General features: G+C 37.1%; 1 protein-coding gene and 1 pseudogene across 1 annotated transcript; one reads left to right on the top strand and one right to left on the bottom strand.

The window, feature by feature from the left end:
• Positions 1-1,231: 1,231 nt before the first annotated feature.
• Positions 1,232-2,043, bottom strand: LOC109488971 (annotated as a pseudogene).
• On the top strand, positions 1,977-20,967 carry SNRNP48 (small nuclear ribonucleoprotein U11/U12 subunit 48). The gene is made up of 9 exons (XM_002915028.4): positions 1,977-2,194; positions 5,302-5,415; positions 5,675-5,735; positions 6,813-6,887; positions 12,446-12,634; positions 13,081-13,202; positions 16,487-16,575; positions 16,982-17,146; positions 19,160-20,967. The coding sequence occupies exons 1-9, from the start codon at positions 2,042-2,044 to the stop codon at positions 19,206-19,208; spliced, it is 1,017 nt and encodes a 338-aa protein (XP_002915074.1). The 5' UTR covers positions 1,977-2,041; the 3' UTR covers positions 19,209-20,967.
• Positions 20,968-21,261: the final 294 nt, after the last annotated feature.

Here is a 21,261-nt window from a genome sequence, read left to right as displayed (position 1 = left end):
AAGACTTTATTTATTTTAAAGAGAGAGAGAGAGAGCACGAACAGGGAAGAGGGGCAAAGGGAGAGGGAGAAATAAACTCACTGAGCAGGGAGCCAGGTGCAGTATCCTGCGATCATGACCTGAGGCAAAGACAGACACTTAACCGACTGAGTCACCCAGGGACCCTGTAATAGTTCATTTAAAAACCTTATATCAATAATAATTTTTAAAATCCCTTGATTCCATAGTGAACAACAAAATGAAGGTATGGTACAAATACCAATTAACATATAGAAGCCATGACAGTATTAGAGAATCATCATTTGTAACTCCTAACATAATGACAGATTCGTGGAAGGATTGTGTGAGTTTTTTGAGGAACAGGACATTCAGATGGCCTTGAAGTATCATCCCACAGAGGGAAATGTCTTACAAAGGAGTGATATAACCATCTACCTTTACCAAATGATCAAATTTAGCATTACTAATAGAAGGAGAATTTAAGATATGTGTTCTGTATGAGATGTAATAGTCACACACATCTCCTTGCAAACATGCTTGAGCAAAACCTAATCATAAGGGGGGGAATCTGATAAATCTAGGAAGAGGAACATTCTACAAGACAACTGGCTGCAGCTCCTGACAAAATTCAGTGACTTAATTTGAAAAGGAGGCTGGGGAGATGTTCTAGTTTAAAAGAGACAATAGCCAGGGGGCGCCTGGGTGGCGCAGTCTTTAAGCGTCTGCCTTTGGCTCAGGCCGTGATTCTGGGATTGGGATGGAGTCCCACATAGAGTCGCACAGCGGGCTCCTCCTCTGTGAGCCTGCTTCTTCCTCTTCCACTCCCCTGCTGTGTTCCCTCTCTTGCTGGCTGTCTGTCACATAAATAAATAAAATCTTAAAAAAAAAAGACAGTAGCCAATTACAGCTCATGGGTTGAAAAAACGAATGAAATAGATATGAAAGGAATTTGGGGGACAACAAGGGAAATTTGAATATAAACTGAGCATTGGTTGATATTATGAAATTATTAATTCTCTTAGATTTGACCATGTATGGTGGTTATGTAGGACAATGTCCTTATTCTCAGGAGATGCATACAGACATATTTGGGGGTTGAAGCAGCTGCAACTGACTTTCAAATAATTCTGCAAAAATAAATATGTGGGGCTGTGTGTGTGTGTGTGTGTGTGTGTAGAGCGAGAGAAAGCAAACGTGGGCAAATGTTAACAATTAATGAGCTGGAGGATGGCTATGCAAATGCTTGTTGTACTACTCTCTTTAAGCTTTTCTGTAGATATGAACTATATTTTTTTAAGTTCAGCTTTTTACTGAACATGTTTAAAGATGTTTTAGTCAGAAAGACCGAAGCCATGTCATCATCAGACTCCTCGGATTCTTCTTTGCTTCCACTTTCTTCTCAGCAGGGGCAGCAGTGGTGGACGGGGCAGCATCTTGGCTGGTGCAGCGGAAGCTGCTGGGGCAGGTGCACCACCCCCTACGTTGAGATGAGGTTCCCAAAGCTCACACTGGCCAGGGCCTTTCCAAAGAGGCTTGGCCAGGAAGGTTCAACATTTCATGAGGGCACTGATCTTATCCTCCGTGACCACCACCTCATCGTCGTGCAGCATGAGGGCCGAGAGGATGCCGGGGAGCTCCGCGGTGGAGGCAAGTGCCCTGCCGGAAGCCGGTGCTAGTCGCCGTTTGAAGTGAAGACCTCATCCCAAAGTGGCCTAGCTTCATCGGAAAGACCATGCATCTTAGCGGCAGCTGAGGAAAGGCGATATAAACCATCTTTTAAAAAGTTGAGGGGGGGGCGGGAGGGAAAGCAGTTCAGGGAAGCCCAGGCGCAAACGCACCCTGGAGCAGTGGCACCAGTAGCGCCGCCTGGAAGACACCAGGGAACACCTTTCAGAAGGACAGCTTCCCGGGCCTTTCCCTATAGGCGGTTCCAGTCACGTGGCGGCCTGGTCCCGCCCACAGTTCCCAGAGGCCCGCGCGCGGCGCCGGCAGTTCGGCGGCTTCCTTCTGGCGGCTTCCTTCTGGCGGTTTGGGTGCGGCCATGGAAGGCGAGCCGCCCCCGATGGAGGAACGGCGGCGGCTGCAGCAGGAGCTTAACGAGTTCGTGGAGAGCTGCTGCCGGACGCTGGAGGAGGTGACGGCGTCCCTGGGCTGGAGCCTGGATCGGCTGGACCCCGGGGAGGAGGCGGCAGAGGTGAGGCGGGTTTGTGCGCGGGTCCTTTTGGGGGCCCTCAGCCTGCGGTCTTCTGTGGCGGGGGAGGAGTCCGCGTGGGAGCTGCCGCCCGTCTGCGGAGCGTGCTGGGCTCCCGGGACCCGGCCTGGAGCGCCCTTGAAGCCGGCGGGCCTCGGGTGGGACACAGGCGCTCCTTCCGCGGAACTTCGGCTCTAGGAAAAGGTGAAAATGCGGTGGCTGAGGAGGGGTGGCAGGTCTGGGCTTTAACTCGAGAGTAGGTGAATCGGCCTCAGAGTGTTGCTAGCAGAGGTGTTGGCCGTTTGCTTTGTCATCTGTCACATAGATACCGCAGTTGCGCCAGATTCGGCGTCAGGAGAGCTTGGGAGTTCAGTTCACCTTTCTCTGCCTTAAAATTCTACTGGGACAGCATCGATTCTAGGATTATTAGAGGGTGTCACTAAGAGATGCTGACTAGCAACTCTTTTGAACATTAGAATTGCTTTTAAAAATGTAGGTAGGTGTATTAGAGTGAACAATCCTGATTTTTTGTTTGTTTGTTTGTTTGGGATGGGAGGAAGAGAAGCGCTTCAGTGTGGGATAATTCATAATCTCTAATGCTCTTTCGGGGTTCATCACGCTGTGATAATTACTCCCGGGTTTAAATTACATGATGGATTCCCCAAAGACACCTAAGGCATATTTGACTTATACGCAAACAGTTCACATTTATTCACATTTGTATTGAAGGTGTCGTGGAAATTTTAAAATTTGTTTAAAGGGGTGTTTGAAACTGTGAATTTCATTGAGTGGGGCCTACCATGGCCTTCCTTAACACTGTTTACTCAGTAGTAACCTGAAATTTCTTGTATTAGCACTTAAATAGCACTTTGCTTATGCCACTTACTGTACCTTAGTTACCTCGTTTAATACTTATAATTACTCTATGAGTGCTGTTAGCAGCATTTTATAGATGAGAAAACAAACCCAGAGAGATGGTAATTTGTCCAAGGATACACTGATAGTAAATGGCATTTGGGATTTTGAACCCAGGCATTCTGGCTTCTGAGAATTTGTGTTTAATTGCTATGCTGCCTCTCTAAAACTTCTTTGTAAAATTCCAAAATTATGACAAAGAGCTGTGAGTGTACATCTAAATGTTACAGAATCAACATCTGATATTCAAGAGAGTGACTAGTTTGAAAATCCCAGTAGGTGACATCCATCATTCCTGGAATAGGTGCAGTCCACATAGTTAATGAAGCCTCACTTTTTTGCTAGAGTGTTTTAATACTGAAGTTCAGTGAACAGCAGTTACAGGTTCTGTCATAGATCTTACCGTCTTGTCATAGTGAGGGGAAATCCAGAGAAACCAGCCTACATTATAGTGTGATAAAGTCTATGAAGGGTGGGTTGGAATAGCTGTTTATTGTAGGCTGTGGTAGGACAGTAGAGGTTTCCTGGGTAAAGTGAATTCTAAGCTGATAAAAGTGTGCTGAATTACCTAGGTGAAGCCCAGGAAGCATCAGTGGTAGGGGAAGTCAGGAGAAAAGGGTGTAACCAGATCAGGAAACCTAAGGTGGTTAAGGATAGCTAAGCATAGTAGAGAAGAAGGGGAATGATGGTGGGAAAGATCCAGATCTTAAAGGTCCTTGTGTCAGCCGTATTAAAGAATCTGGATTTTGTTGTTGTTGTTTAATTGAGGGAAATGGGGAAGCATGGAAGTATTTTAAGCCAGACTATATCATCATATTACCTTTTAATAAACTAATAATTTCTTATATTTGAACACTTGCTGTGTACCAGGCCCTGTTTGAATTGCTTTGTGTGTATAAACTCCTGTATAATTTATTTAATCTTCATAATAGTTCTGTGACAAAAGTCCTATTATACCCATTTTATAGATGAGGAAACTGAGGCAAAGAAAGGTGAAATACCTTGACCAAGTTCGTATAGTCTGTAAGTGGCAGACCTGGGTTTCATAGTAGCCAGAGTGTGGAGTATGGGAGGGACAACAGGTCTAGAAGCAGAGCAGTTAGGCAATGGCTGTTGTAATCCGGGAGAACGAGGCTGATGTCCTGAAGTGGGGAAGTAACAGTGAGGATCGATTATGTGCAGGGATTTCAGAGTTACTTAGAAGTAAAAAGGACCGGGTATTTGATTAGATGTCAATAATGAGGAAGAAGAGGTGGTTTTCTGCATGAGGAAATGGGACCTTTTACTGAAACTGGGAGAGAAGAGGAACGGGTTTGGGGTCAGGAGACCATGAATATAATGAATTTGTTTTTGTTATATTGACTTGTTAGTGTTTTTAGCATAAGGTATTCAAAAGAGAAACAAGGTCTACAGATCTAGATTTTGGGAGCCATTACTCTATAGTGAAAATTGAAGCCATGAGATTTTCCAGTAAGTGTGTATCAAATGGCAAAATGTCACTGGTTTGACTTCTGTGCACCATCAACATTTGAAGGGGTACAGGTAGAACAAGGAAGGCATCTTTAGAGAAGACCAAGTAGAAGAACTAGAGAGGTAGAACATGAAGACTATCTGGATGACAGAAATGGGCAATTGGATTGTGACCTTCTAAGAGGTCAAATATTTTAAAGAGGCTGACATGGGCTTTGACACATCTTCTTTAGCAAGAAGATTGTTAGTGATCTACTGACTGGTAGTTTGTAAACAAATCTTTTAAAGGGTTGGGCTTTGAAGAGGTGGAGAGAGGACTATAAAGGAGAGAGAGATTGCGGGAAGTTTTTTGTTTTGTTTTTAAATATGAGCATACATCACACGGGGTTGGGAAAGAGGCCTCCAGAAGAGGAGATAAATGGATAGTACTACTTAATCAAGTAGTAATCATTTAATGGTATAATCATTTGAATATTACGTTCCTGTGGGGCACCTGGGTGGCTCGGTTGGTTAAGTGGACTTATGCTAAAGGAGAGCCGACTCTTGGTTTTGCTTTAGGTCAGGATCTCATGGGTGGTAGGATCCAGCCCCACCTGGGTTCAGGGCTCATCAAGGAGTTCGCTTGAGATTCTCCCCCTCTTCCCCACATGCGCTCTCTCTGTCTCTCAAATAAATAAATCTTTTTAAAAAATTCTTTTTTCTTTGCTTCTCTTTCTTTTTTATAGGATGAAATTGTGATATGTCCCTATGATTCCAATCATCACATGCCTAAATCATCTTTAGCAAAGCACATGGTGTCTTGTAGATTGAGGAAACTGGGCTATACCAAAGAGGAAGAGGTACCATATGTTTATTATGTATATGTCATGTACTTCATGTGTGAATAAATTCAGAATATTTGGAAGGTATAGTGTCAAGTTTTCTGCCATAAAATACTAGTCATTTGTGGGGTAGAATGGTATTTGCCTAATTTCACAAATTTTTGTAAGAAATATTTAAACGATAGTAATCTCTTGTTGGTTGGTGTCAAATCCTAAAGTAGTCAATTATTGGTTACTTACAAATACTAATTTTTTTTTTTTTGTATTTACTGTTTAGGATCAAATGTATAATTCTGATTTTTTCTATGAGAATGTGAAGGTACCTTCAATTACTTTGAGTAAGTATTAATTTAACAGATTATAATTTAAAAGTATCTTAGTATAGGCATTGATATTTCATTTTTGAATTATCAAAAGAATGGACATTATAAGTATGCTTGTGATTAAGAAGGACATTTCATACCTTAAGAGAATATAGGGTTAATTAATGTACAGTGAAACTAGTTTGCTTAATCTGGAATGTAGAGACCAGGCTTATATTAATAGGCAGTGAAAAACCGTGAAAAGGTTTGTACAATAAGACGGTTACGTTCTTTCTTGGATATAATAAAAATCTGGCCACACAACACAGTTTGCAGACTTGGATATAACAAAAATCTGGCCACACAAACACAGTTTGTGTTCCAAGTGTTCACAGCATTTGTGGATGGTAAAATTCCAGGCTCTGTAATCAGAATGCCCTGATTCAACTCCTGGTTTTGTCATTAATAGGTTTGTGACTTTCAGCAAGTAATTATACCTTTCTCTTGCCTAAATTTCTTCATAAAACGGGGGATGATGATAATAGCACCTTCGTGAGGATTTAATGATGTAGTATATGTAAACGCTTAGAATAGTGCCTGACACTTAGCTGGATTAAAAAAAATGATAGCTGTTGTTGGCTGTTAAAATTTGCAGCAGCTACTGCATCATGCCTGGTGATAATGTTTTGTAAACTGCGTGAAATCTAGTTACTTATTGGGTTCTAGCTAGATCTGAAAGCATTCTGCATTCAGATTCCCTAGGAAGCAATGTAGATTTTTTTCACTTTTAAGATTCTGGAAGGTTTCTCAATGTGTCCAAAAGAGCTTGAATTGGAAATAAGTTAATAATTTAATTGTGGGGGTGCCTGGGTGGCACAGCGGTTAAGCGTCTGCCTTTCGGCTCAGGGCATGATCCCAGCGTTATGGGATCGAGCCCCACATCAGGCTCTTCTGCTTTGAGCCTGCTTCTTCCTCTCCCACTCCCCCTCCTTGTGCTCCCTCTCTTGCTGGCTGTCTCTATCTCTGTCGAATAAATAAATAAAATCTTAAAAAAAAAATTTAATTCTGAACACTGATGATTCATATTGTGTTTTTGGGTGCTTTTTTTGACAGATAAGGACTCACAATTCCAGATAATTAAACAAGCTAGAACTGCTGTTGGAAAAGATGGTGATTGTTATAATCAAAGTAAGTGGCGTCATAGTTTGAGCTAATTAATGATCTGAACTATTTTTGTTCCATTAGCAAATGTTACTAATTTTTAAGAAAAATCTTGTGGAAATGGTTACATGGGAAAGTTACATTTTACCTTTAACATTAGACCAGTGTGTTTGGTGTCAGCCTCATTTGGTAGATATTTTCTGCTCACATACAGCAGAGTATTTGAGCAGTTTTAGCTCCTGTCTTAGCTAGGGGTTCATGCTTTTGAATCACCTGATAGGTGAGATTACTTTGTAGATAATTTTTATTATGATTATTTGGTAACTGAGTCCCACTGAGACTGTCTTACTCTGAGATTTCCTCTCTCTCTTGAGAATTGGTCTGTTGTTAAATTTAAGAATGTTGAAATGCACTGTAAAAGGAAGACTTATGCTAAAGAAGAGCCGTCTCCACAGCTGCCCCTTCAAATAAAGCCCAAACACAAAGTTTTACAAAGAGTGTCAGAAAGTTTGTGGATCCCTTCATACTCAGCTTTGGAGCTGGGTTAAGAGTTTCTTTTTTTTTTTTTTTTTTTTTTTTTTTTTTAAATTAGAGACAGCCAGTGAGAGAGGGAACACAAGCAGGGGGAGTGGGAGAGGAAGAAGCAGGCTCATATCAGAAGAGCCTGATGTGGGGCTCGATCCCGTAACGCCGGGATCACGCCCTGAGCCGAAGGCAGACGCTTAACCGCTGTGCCACCCAGGCGCCCCTGGGTTAAGAGTTTCTGCCTGGGACTTACTTCAGCAGAAAACAGGTTAGAATTTTTAAGTATGAGCTTTTAGGAAGTGAAAAGAAAATCCATTGGAAGCATAAATGTAAATGAGTAAACAGTTAATAGATTTCTGAACCTAGGGATAACAGGTAGGCAGAGCATGACTTGTTCTTCTTAGAAGGATTTCTGAGTTGTTTTTGAACCTTCTGAAGGTAGCTTTCCCTGGACATCTTTACCTTTTCTTCCCCCTCATTATTCTTTCTAGCTGAATTCTATTCATTAGTCCATAGTTAGGATTTGTTTCTCCCTTGTTGAAGTTCAGTCTTTACCCATTGTTCTAAGCCAGTATCCAGACTTGATTTTTTCCTAAGTTGCACTGTGGCTTCAGGAGAGAACTCTCTTACCTTAGTGTACATTACAGTGGTTCCATACCAAGCCAGAACATTTCTTGTATTTCCTGTTTTAAAACTCCCATTTTTATGTACTTTTTGCTTAATTCCAAATTGTTTTTTTTTTTAAAAGATATTATTTATTTATTCAACAGAGAGAGAGACAGCCAGCGAGAGAGGGAGCACAAGCAGGGAGAGTGGGAGGGGAAGAAACAGGCTCCCAGCAGAGGAGCCTGACGTGGGGCTCAATCCCATAACGCCGGGATCACGCCCTGAGCCGAAGGCAGATGCTTAACCGCTGTGCCCCCCAGGCACCCCTTAATTCCAAATTTTTTGTTTTGTTTTGTTTTGTTTTCCCTTCGAGGGAGACATTTGGCTCAAAGAGATTACTGAACTGCGATCAGTCAAGCCTTTTTTTTTGGCTCCTGTTATTGATTCTGCCCCCTACTCCTGTTTAGCTAATGAGCCAATAAAAAAAGTGGAAGATTTTTGCTATTGTTTTTTTGTAGGGGTTAATAGTTAGAGGGCTTTTTTGACCTAACTAGTTAGATAGATTCACTGAATTTATTTTGGAGTTGAAAAAGAACTGGCACATCATCTAATCCAGCATCTTCGTTGAGGAAACACACACTGTCTGAGAGTAATGATAAGGTTTCTGGTGTGTTTGTTCTGAAGGCTATCAATACTTTAGATTTTTAAAAGAGGTTCTTTCTTCATAGCTCTTTTATGTATTCATTTCTCTTTCCTAATGTACTTACATAGGCTGGACAGCTATTTTCCCCTCCATATTAGGTGAAGAAATAGAGGCACACAGAAACGGATTAACACTGCTTTGCTAGATAATAGCAAGACTTGGTAATAGCTGCACTGGATTGAGAACCAAGTGTTGGATTTGGTACATACTCTGAACTGAGTTATTCTGTTTTCTGATAGAAACGACATTTAAGTGAAATTTATGGACTAGGAATCACTGCTTAAATATATTCATTATTTATTATGTCTGTTATAATTAAGTGGAATAATACCACAAACTTCAAATCTGTATCTACTAACTGCTTGCTATTATTAGTACTGTTCTTTATTTATTATGGTTTGTGTAAGCCTACTTTAAAGAAAGAAACTAGTTGCTTGGCCTGTTACAAAGGACAGTTTTTCTGAGGTTTTGTTTCCTTGTGTGTAGTATAAAACTGTCTTGTAGTGTTGTTGAGGGTAACGGAGATAATGAATGCTAAACTAGCCTGAGCTCTAATGATTGGCTGCTTATGTCTAAGCAATTTAGTTTCTAAGCACATTAATATATAGAAAGTGATATTAAGATAATGAGATGGGTGAGAATTTTATATATGTGAGTGATTTAGAGAATGTTCTCAAGTTTTTTTATTTATATGGCTAAGTAATAAGGTAGATTTGGACCTTGAGTTTAGTTCCTTACAAAAGCAAAGAATTACTTTGAATAAATAGTTCCTTCAGTAGAAAGTTAAGAGGAACTTTTATTTTGTTTTGGCGCTCTCTTAAATTAAGATTTAACTTAAGAATTTTGTTATATGATCTGTGACCCTCTTTTTAAAACTTTTTTTCATCTTGTATAGAGTTCTACGGTTTCTCAGTAGACCTTATTTTTGTGGCCCACTTATGTCTTAGACATTTTAAAATCTTATAGCCCAGAACAAGAATCTCTTTTAATATCTAACTGATTTATTTACTCTGAAGGAAGAATGACTAACATGAGCAATTTTACAGTTTCCCATTTAATTAATATTTTGTTTGTCATGTACTAAATTTTAAGTTTGATGAGTTATATTTATGCTTCCATTTCATCACTCATACCAGGTCTCTACACAGTGTACAGAATTCTCAATTCATTAACCTTTGTGAAAGCTTGAAACAGCCATTAAGTCTTCTTACTTATTTTCAGATATAATTACCTTGGTTAATTTTATAACCAAGATGCTAATTTTAACATAAACAGTCATTTTATATTTAGTGGTTTATGTTTTTCCTTCAGTATTATTTGCTGTACTTCAGTTTCATGACGTATATTTGAATCATGGCCATGATTTGAAGATCAGTGTATTATACTAAAGAACCCTCAAGAGACCCAAGTAGAATGGTTTCTAGGTCTAATCTGTTCCTACCACTTGTGAGACTTAGGCAAGTCATTTTACCTTTAATGGGCCTTAATTTCTTTTTCTGTGATGTTTGGAAATTGACTCTGTATGATTCTCTGTAAAATTCTGAATTTGTAGCTTTGAACCAGTACTTTTTATGAATATTTAATAATATATGTCATATGTTTAACATGCTCTGTCATGGCAAAGGTGACTAAAAAGAAAGAATTAGAGTTATTAAAAAGCTAGATTAGAGTTTCCATTTGGGTGATGAAAAAGTTCTGGAGATGGATAGAAGTGATGGTTGCAGAACAGTGTAATGTACTTAATGCCACTGAGCTGTACACTTAAAAATGGTTAAATGGTACATTTTATGTAATGTATATTTTACCACAATTTTAAAAAAGCTACTACAAAAAAAGTAGATAGAGGATCACAGAATTTAATATGATTACAACACATTCAGATGTACTTCTAAATCATATAGAAGCTTATGTTTGAAAATTAACTTTTTATGGAAATGTAAGCTTATTTGTGTTTATCCTTTTTTTTTTTGTCAGAAATATCTATGTTCTGAATGATTTGAATGCAGTTTGTTGTTTAACTTTTCCTGTACTTTTTCTTTTTCAGTAATTGGGGTGAGTATAAAGAGGAATTAGGAACCTGAATATACTCCCTATTTAAAGATATGCAGTATCCTTTTTGCAAATGATATCCTTTTAAAAGTATCACTCAAATTTCTAAACTTTATCTTAACCACTGTCACAATATTATAGTCTTTGGAATTTTAGTTGAATTTCAAGGAATTTAAGTATCAATCTTCACCATACAGAAATTTAAGATGAGTAAAGACAACTCCAGAATATTTTAAGGAGGAAATTACATTTCTTTGTCTAAAAGTAACAGGCAAAGGTTTATGTGGAGCTTGTTTATAATATATCAGTGTTTTCTAATCTTTGTATTTTTCTCCCAGCTTTTTATAGCCTATATTCAAAGGAATTAGGCTTATTAAAGCTAAGACATTTTTACAGTACAAAGTTAACTGTTTTAACACCTGCCTGTATAAAAAGACTTTTCCTAGTGTCTACCAGAATTAGAAAGAAATTGATTGACTTGAAAGGAAACCCTTCTCTACTAATTCAGAACCCTTCGGCTGATACAAATGACCATGTATTGTTATCCATGGCTGTTCACGAACTCACATTCAATGTAGCACTCCTCTTAATTTGTAGACAAATGTAAAGTCACCTCTTTTTTGTGTGTTGTAGTGCTTAGTTCATAGTTCGCTCTTGTTTTAATTTTTCTTTTGCTTTTTTTACCTAGGAAGTCATTGAGGTTAGACTTTATCAAATAAAAGTATCTGGGAAGAGCTACTGATCTTACCTTGTTCTATGAACCAGAGTTATTACTTTAGGGTAACCTAGGAAACAGTAGCTCCTGTTCTTTGTTTGCATCAGTGAATAATGAAGGCTAGAAAGAATTGTTTTAAAACAATTGTTTTATTTACAGTTACAATACTTTTTTTATTTCTTTGAGAAAATTTGAATCTCAAAACAAAAATTTTCTTCAATGTTTAATACATCATATCAAGGTATTGTATTTACTTTCTTTCATTAATGAACAGATTTTAGAAAGTTCTGTGACTATTGGGGGGGTGCTGCTGTTAACTTTTTAAAATTAATTTGGTTATACCAATATGCTTCCTCTTCAGAAAATTAAAAATTTAGTCTCAGTTTAATCTGTCTTTCTCTGGTCTGAGGAAGTTTGGGATTTCTGCTACTTAAGTAATTGTGATTTGGTCCCTAGCTCTGACAAGTGGGATATATTTTGAATATGAAACACTTAATGTCTCATATAAAAAAGACATTTTTTACACGTTTTTCGTATTTCCATAATTTATTTTCTGAGGGACTACAATGTATCCTACCTATTGAAATCATTTTTTCCCCCAGCTTTTATGGGGAAAAGCATATAAACAGAAAGAAAGTTAATGTCTACTTTTATAATATTGGTAGCCTTTTAAAAATTGTTACCCGGAAGGTTTTCTTATGAGCAAATTATCTCATGGTTATTACTACCTGCCTTCATGGGATCTGTCCTTTCTTGGAGAGAATAGCAAACATCCACAGTACATCCTTTCTGTGGATATAGCATTGAGGATAAAGTCACTGTTTACCATTTATCACATAGATGGATATTTTGTATATTAAGGGATTACTATGAAAACAGTCGTGTTAATATTGCGTTATTTCAGCGCATGTTTAAAGATAAGGAGTAGATTTTAAGTCCACAATGCTTCATGTATTGTTTATTCTTGTGGTTTTATTTTTACTTTAGGGATTTATTCTTCATTACCTGTTGAAGTTCCTCTGAATCACAAACGGTGTGTTTGTGATCTCACCCAAGCTGATCGTCTTGCCCTCTATGATTTTGTAATGGAGGAGACGAAGAAAAAGCGCTCTGATTCACAAATTATTGAAAATGACAGTGATCTCTTTGTGGACTTGGCTGCCAAAGTCAATCAAGGTTTGAGATGAATGTCGTTTTATATTTCTTAATTGTCATTTCATTCTTTGTGTTACTAAGATTCAGTTGTCAGACCACTTTGACTTGGAATAGGATGGTTTTGCATTATCTGATACTCCCATATAGGTTAAGATGTTTACTCAGTGCATGGAATTTTGCTCCCTGACTTTTACATTAAGCATACCTTCCTTCTGTAAGATTGTTAGTTAACTTAGAGCTGTGCTGGTCCTTTAATCTTTATACTTTAACAATCTTAGGTTCAACTAATGGCTAGAGAAAAAGAATCACATAAAACAGCCTATTTGTATAATATAAAATTTTTAGGATGTTTTTAGATGCATGGAAACATGTTGAAATATGGGGTGACTGTGGTCTTTCTCCCTGCTAATTCATAAGAATTTAAAAGCTTCCAAAAATATAATAATTTTATTTTATTCTTTTATTAGATAATAGTCGAAAGAGTCCAAAATCTTACCTTGAAATCCTGGCAGAAGTGAGAGATTATAAACGAAGACGCCAGTCCTATAGAGCTAAGAATGTTCACATAACCAAGAAATCTTATACTGAGGTAAGTTTTATATAATTTTAGAGCTTTGTTGAGAACAGAAATTTCCCTTATTTTTCTAAGTCTGCTCTGTGGATTTCCACCGTTCCTTAAAGGTTATCTGAAAGAAAGTACCTTCAGCGCGGCCACACCTGATTTGTATTTGCTCCATTCCTTTCAGGTCCACTGTCCTAGCCAAAGGTTTTTCAGGGTACAAAAATCTTATGTAAAGAGGCTATATCTTAAAAAAAATACCTATATTTGAGAAAGTAGCCTTACATCATGATAGAAGCATAGATTTTTGCCTTAGACCTGAGTTAGAGTTTTGATCCTGCTGTTTATCATTGGCTATTTGACTTGAACAACTTATTTGAGCATTTTAAGTATCAGTTTTTTTCGTTTTATACATCTTATGTAGACTTGTAGGGTTGTTATAAGAATTGATTGAGATAATGCATTGTGAACACAGAAATTGGTCAACAAATAGCCTTTGTCTTTTCCTTACAGAAATTTTAGCATGCTTTTATGTACTCTGTTAAATAGTTGGGCTTGAGAAATATCTGTCATAAATTATTTATACATTAATCTCTTGATATATATCTGGACTTATTTTCAGACTTCTTTGAGTGGATAGAGTTGATGAATTTTTTGGTACATGAATTACCTTGCCCAAACTCTACAAATAATTTCCTCATTGAATCTCTAACTTCTTACCACGTTATTTCTTACTTCTCTCTATGATTTCTAAGACTGTCTATAATCTAAGCCTCATTTTACCAAATATTTTCTTTTGCTTTAGTCAAGCTTGTCTCTTAAACTATATCTGATTACACAAATTTACTCTTATCTTTGTGTCCAAATAATATGTTGTTTGCTCACCTGAAATGTTCTTTGTCGTTGCTCTTTTAAATCTTGAGAAATTTAAGGCCAGTGGCTCCATAAGGTGCTAGTTGACCCAGCCATTCACTGGTTGATTGCTTTTATGCTCTCTGTACCACATAGCTTAGTACTAATCTTATGCTGTTCTTTTTACAATTAAAGTATATGTTCTAGACTTTCTCTTCCGGTAGAGTTCTGGGACCATGTCTTACTACCTAAGTATTCTTTAGTCCCTCAAATACTTGGTGGTATCAGTTGTTTCTTCTCTAGTCTCATTACCTTGTAATCAAGTGTAAGTGTTGCTGCTAGTGTTCTTCACAGTTTTGTGGTTAACTTTTTATTATGGAAATATTCAGACATATACTAAAGTAAATGGAATAGTGAACCCTTTTGTCCCTGTCACTCAGCCTCAACAATTATCAGCATATGGCTTTGTCATTTTATTTATATCCTCACTCACTACCTCCTACTTTCTCCTTCCTCCACACTGATAATTTTGGAAGCAGATACGAAATACCTTTCATCTGTAAAAACTTCAGTGTTTACAAATCTTTCAGTGACTTATCATATTTCTGGTCATGGCTTTTTCAACATTTTATCTCTTTCTAGCTTCCTTCATCTCCTTATAATTTTTGTTTGCTTTGGACTAGAACCTAAACTTTGTCAAATTTTAGAAAAAAATTTATCACCTCCTGTACTTTGCATAGCACTGCTGTTGGGTGGGTAAAGATAAATGACACACAGACCCCACCTGCAAGGGGCTTGGTATAGTTTAACAAGTGAAACATCTTTCAAAATACAGATTGCATTAGGTGCCAAAATAAAGTGAGATCAAAGTATGTGGGAGAAAGGAGCGATTCTTTTAAATAGATAGAATTGGTATAGGTTTTATATAGAAGATAGCATTCGAAGGAAAGGGAGAAGCAGGAAGGGTAAAGAATGGCTATTCATAGGCTCTTTCCTATGTGGTGAACCTGGAAACTATCCAGTAGTATTGGGGCCTCATGGAGCTCATGTAGAGCTGCTGCTAGTCAGGGAGTCATGTTGCTACTCTGGAAGTGCTAGAGCTGGGAGTGGGAATTTAGGTGTGTGTGTGACTCATGTCACATGTCTTAGATTTTCACAAGAGAATGTGTTAGAGGAGGGGAAAGGGTGGATAAGGATATTCCGGGTCGAAGGGCTAGTGTTCCTAAAAATATATGCAAGTACAGGAGTTTTCCAGAGACCCATCGGTAATCCAAGGTGGCTAGAGCTTAGGGTTTCAGAACTATCCAATAAGAGATAAGGCTGGTTTCAATTACGTGATGCAGTAACATCATGAAAGGCTTCAAAGGCTCTACAAGGATTTTGGACATTGTTCCATTTTACTTTGGGAGCCATTGAAAGTTTCTTTAAAGTGGGGAGAAACTCAGCCAGTCCTGAACTATATAGTGTGTGTCTTTGATATTGTCCCTTGTCCCCGTACCTTTTATTTATTTATTTGAGAGATCAAGAGTAGGGGCAGGGGGAGAGAAAGGGTAGAGGGAGAAGCAGACTCCCCACTGAGCAGGGAGCCTGATGCAGGACTCGATCCCAAGACCCTGGGATTATGACCTGAGCTGAAGGCAGACATTTGACTGAACCACCAAGGAACCCTTTTCTTTTTTTTCCTTTTTTAATTTAAATTCAGCTATCCCCTGTACCTTCATAAAACTTTTCCTAATTAGGTATGAGGAAAGTGTAAGCTTCTATTTTAGTTTCATCTGTGCCTCCCAGTTGACCAGCCCTATGCTCGATTGCATGGATAAATAGGAAAGAAAAAACTTCCAAGTGGTTCTTAGAGGTAAGGGATTTATATAGTCTCTTAGGAAAGTATCTGTGAAGTGACTAGAATGTTTCATATTTTGTCTGTCATCTTGACTTAATTATAAAAGTTTTGAAAAATTTTATTTGTAAATAATCTCAAATATACAAATAAGTTGCAAAACTCAAAATAGTACGAAGAACTCCTGAATATCTTTTACCCAGATCATCTGTTGTTAATATTTTGTCCCATTTGCTTGTCATTTGCACTCTCTTTTTATGTACATTTTTCTCTCTTTTGATTTCTAACTGTATGTTATTTTTTTCCTAAACTGTTTGAGAGTGAGTTACATACCCTATGACTACTTCTTAAGAATAGGGTTAGTTTTCCTAATGTAATCATAATATAGTGATCACCTAGCAAGTTTATCAATAATTATAGTACTTTCATCTACCATTCATATTCCATTTTGACCATTGACTTTTTTATGTTCTCTAAACTGCTCATGTCCCACAGTCTCTTCTGTCATCCAAATATTTGGATGACATCCAAGTATTTGGAAGATTGTTAACAGTGATTTTTCTAGTTTTATATAATTTTTTGAAAAATCTTTCTTATCTGAAATTGGGTGCTTATCTCTCCTGAGGTGATTCGGGATGTCATAAATGTGCACATGGAAGAACTCAGTAGTCATTGGCAAGAAGAGCAGGAAAGAGCAGAGGATGATGCTGAAAAGTATGTCATGGTGTTTACTGGTGAAAATATTCTCTTTTTAATCTGTTCCATAATAATTTTTTAACTAAATTTTAGCATTTCCAAGACCATTAATAATAGCACACTATAATTCATTAAAATACTTAAATTCTTTCATGTTGTCATTGCTCAAGATTATTATACTAGAGTTTTTCTGTTGACATTACTCTTTGACAATTTGAAGAGGTAAATATATTAGTGAAATAGTAAAGACATGAAACATATAAGAGCTACATTTCTTTGCCCTGTCATATAGAATATAAGGTTATGCCTAATTATATTGACTCTATCATTGTTTTGATATAGAGTATTCACCTTTAAGCTGGTGTGTCTGTGTGTGTTTGGTGGAAACTAGTGGTTGAAACTAGCTGTTCTTTCTGCGTTTCAGGAATGAAGAGAGGCGATCAGCTTCACTAGATTCGCGGCAGTCTGCTGGAAGTTATTTGGATGCTGAGTATTCACGACATAGGAAGGATCGGAGTAGGAGTCCACATAAACGAAAAAGAAATAAAGATAAGGATAAAAACTGGGACTCGAGAAGAAGGAAAGACAGGTAAGCCTAACACTACATCATCTGATGTTGAATTGTTTACTCTTGAGAAGTAAATAGATCCTTCTGTTGTAGACGGTGTTGAAAAAATGGATTGTAAGAGTAAATTACAGTAAGGAGAGGAAGTTATTGATGAGAATTCTTATCATTTGTCTGATTTCAGTTCAAGTAACCATAGCTCTGTTGGCATAGTTTTCTGTATGCCTTATTGGGTATGGATTTCCCTCTTTTGCTCCTTGTTTCCTAGCCAGGACATAGGGAAGTAATGGTTAGGTAGGAAGTTAACTCTGTTAACAAGGTGTTTGCTCAGATCTCTGTCTTCTGCTCCTTCCTCCCTCCTTTTTCTTGTCATTTCTTTCTCCTGCTAATTCCTGAGTTAAAGGGCCTATAGGTTCAGAGAGAAGATCCAAACTTTAATATCAAGTCAGTTTTGCCCTTGTTAATATTGCTGATAGAATTCTGACAGCTGGAAAGATATGAACTAATACTTAAATAATAAATTTAAATCAGTTGTGATCTATTCCAGTAGTCCAGCTGCTATGGGGCATCTACCTGGATCTCAGTGTTAGTCAGGTCTCTAACTGAACTGTCTCTTTCTCATACTGACCCTCTTTCCCCAGCATTCCATATTCTGGTTAATGGGATGACCATCATCTGTTCACCTAAGCCAGAAAGCATGGAGTTATTTTGTTTGCTCCTTTTTTATTCCTACTATCTGGTTAGTTCCTCATTGCTATCAGTTCTACCGGAGGATACCTTTACATGCACCTCCTCTGTCTTTACTGATCTATCCTTACTGCTCTATCCTTACTGCTACCCCCCTGGGAAATGATAGTTTTCCTAATTGTTCTAACCACTTGTAAGCTTGTCCCATATGGAGTCATCCCTACTTTAGTGCCAGAGTGAGTTTCACTCTTAACCTCCAGGATCAGGACTCTTGGCTACCCATCCTTGTATTTTGTCACTACCCCATGAAATGCCTGAATTATGCTTTAGCTAGCCTGAATCCTCATCTATACTGTGCCACATTTATGCCTTTCTCCATCAGGTTCTGCTGCCTAATTTTTATTTTTTAAAGCCTGCTTGGTCTTTTAAGACCCAGCTAGTCATTTCCATGAAACCTCTTCTCACTCATTGAGGCTGAGATGATCTTTCTGATTTTGTCAGCTCTCTGCCTACCATGTGTTTTTTATTGAACTTAAGTTATCACTCTCCCTACTAGACTGAGCTCCTTGAAGTCAAGTCCATGTCTGATTTAGTAGTATATGCACAGTATTGTCTAATAATAGCCTTTCAAATGATATGTTGTCCCTCTCCAGGGCCACTGGTGATCAGGAATTAGTAATGCTTATTGGTTTAGTAATTTTACGCATCTTACTCTCATTTAGTTCATTGGTTTTAAGCTAGCTGTGATTTAGTCCTCTCATAAAAATGATATATTTGCTTAGTAGTCCCTTTTGATTCATATAATAAATGATATTTTGTAATAATTATACACAAATTAATTATCAGTTATTGTGCTCTTTTACTTCTTTCTGGTTTGTTAATGCTTCTTCCATTTAAGTAATTTTTGGCATCTCTGATCGGTTTTTATTGACTTAAATACATTAGACAGCCTCAAATGTAAACATGAAATAATTTGGCTTTAGAGAGGATATATTTAGAGTTTAAATAGGGGCACCTGGGTAGCTAATTCGGTTAAGTGTCTGCTTTTGGCTCAGGTCATGATCCTGGCTGGGGTCCCGGGATCGAGCCCCACATCAGGCTCCCTTCTCAGTAGGGAGCCTGCTTCTTCCTCTCCCACTCTCCCTGCTTGTGTTCCCTTTCTCGCTGGCTGTCTCTCTGTCAAATAAATTAAATAAAATCTTTTTTAAAAAAAACAAAACCAAAAAAAACCCAATACTGTTTAGTTCTGAATGCATGTTTTAACTTGTTCTGAAGTATATTACTGGTGAATTACTATTTTAGAGTTCTGTCCATCATTTGTAATAGTTTTTTTCACTCCTGTCATTTCAGGGATGGGGAAAGACATCATAGTCATAAAAGGAGAAAGCAAAAAATATAAATGAGGTATTTGTGCATGTATTAATTATGCTTATGCCATGATAACCAGTATGACAACATTTTAATTAGAATTGCTTTGAGTAGGAGAATGTTTATATGATTTGTTTAGTGCTCAGATCATTAATTTTCAGTAAGTGCTTATATTTCAAACCATGACTACACTATTATGTCCTATAACTTTGTTTTACTTATATTTTAATAGATGATTGCTTCCTATTACAGATTTTGTTTCATCCTTTGTGATAATTTATGTATCAGAAAATTCTTTAATTAAAGTCAGTACTTAAACTGTATAAATAACACATGAATACATTTTCATTTTAAAAAATTAAACCTTACAGCTAAGGTTAATGTCTCCTTGGAACACAACCTATAATCCCTGTGGCCACCTCAGTAACTACTACTTACACTACACTGGTGAAATGTAATAGGGAAAAACAACCTAAATATCTGTGAGAAGGGGAATGGCCTGGTTAAATAAAATATAGTATAGTCTGATAGATTACTATACTGGATTTAAAAGAAATAAACTTTATATTAATATGGATAGATCTCAGAAACATAATGCTAAGTGAAAATAGTAAACTGCAGAAAGATATATACAAGTTATATTTATGTACAATATAATACTGTACATTTTCTGTGACCTTATATGTATGTAAATATATTTTTAAAGATTCAGAAGTACCCATACCAAACTTAAAAGAGTAATTATTTGGGGGAGGAGGTATAGGTGGGAGAGATGAGGAATGAAAACCAGGATTGAGAGGGTGGTGAAAGAAATCTTCAGCTTTATCCATAATACATTAATTTTTAAAAGGTATTCATCTTTCACTTGTTAATTAAAAATAGATTTTAATTAAAATTAAAAATATACTGTCATTTTCTTTTATGTAAATCATCTTTATTGAGGTACTGTTTATATAAAATAAAATGCACCCATTTGAAGTGTATGTTTCATTGAATTTTGACAAACTTATACCCCAGGCAATGAAGTCATCACCTTGATCAAGATAGAGAACACTTCCATCACCCCCCAAAATTCTCATATACCCCTTTTACCAGTCAATTTCTCTACCCTACCTCTAGGCAACCACAGATCTCTGCAGAGGATGTGGGTATGTTTTTTAATCGGCAATAGGAGAATAGTGCTTATGCTGAAGTTTAAGAGAGAGGTATTTGTGAGCAAAAAGAAATTTAGAAGACTTAAGAAACTTCTCAAATATTTAGATGGTCTTGATTGCTTTAATTTACGTGTTGTCGAGGTGGCTGTTGTGCAGAGCCCAGGGTACTGATTACAATCAATAGGAAACTGAATTTGTCACTCAAATTTAATTAGATCAATGATTTACAAGTCTTTTTTTTTTTTTTTCTTACTTTTGAGTAAAGCTGGTTGGATAATCTCAAGCCTTTTAGTGAAAGTTGTCAAATGATAAATTTTACATAAAATGTTTTAAATTGGCTTTGAAAAATATTTTTTGATCACCTATATATACTATGTCGCACAAAAGTATTGATACTATAAAAGTGTGTGTAGGGTCTTTACCTGTCTTTGAGGACACTTTCTTTTTATGTTTAGTGAGTTCATAAAGGTCCGAGAGTTCTGTTGTGAAGCTTTGTTGCATTGAGTATGAAAAAACAAAATCTACATGTAGTTTTTGAGTATGTTTATGATGCTAATTTCTTTTTATGTAGCTTGCTTTTGAGTTGTTATAATTGAGCCAGCAGGTATATTAATTATTAAACTAAACCTCACTTATTACATTTGTGGTTGTACTTCCTACTCTGGTCACAAATTTGAGAGTTTGGTGTTATGGAAAGTCATCACAGCTTTTAGATATTTGGATTGTCACCAGTAATTTCTATTGCTCCTTTTCAGGAAAGAAAAAAAGTAGTATTTATCAGGTTCAAGGGGCTGCAAGCTGAATTCATCTTTACTGAGCAAGTTGAGTCAGTTTCCCGTCTAAAAGCCCAGTATGGTCACCTAAGAGAAAGGATGCCGCCATAAAATAGAATATAAACTTCTAAGCTTACTTTTAGTCCTTTGGTTTAGT

The sequence above is a fragment of the Ailuropoda melanoleuca genome, chromosome 5 (assembly GCF_002007445.2).
Source record: "Ailuropoda melanoleuca isolate Jingjing chromosome 5, ASM200744v2, whole genome shotgun sequence".
Taxonomy (NCBI): Eukaryota; Metazoa; Chordata; class Mammalia; order Carnivora; family Ursidae; genus Ailuropoda; species Ailuropoda melanoleuca.
The sequence above is the reverse complement of the archived record's forward strand: the minus strand, read 5'-3'. Positions and strand labels throughout refer to the sequence as shown.

Bases quoted from the DNA above. Each gene is read 5' to 3' on its own strand.
- SNRNP48 (XM_002915028.4), top strand. From the start codon at position 2,042: ATGGAAGGCGAGCCGCCCCCGATGGAGGAACGGCGGCGGCTGCAGCAG. The intron at 5,416-5,674 runs GTACCATATGTT...TTTACTGTTTAG, and splicing joins GCTATACCAAAGAGGAAGAG to GATCAAATGTATAATTCTGA. The intron at 6,888-12,445 runs GTAAGTGGCGTC...TTTTTACTTTAG, and splicing joins TGGTGATTGTTATAATCAAA to GGATTTATTCTTCATTACCT.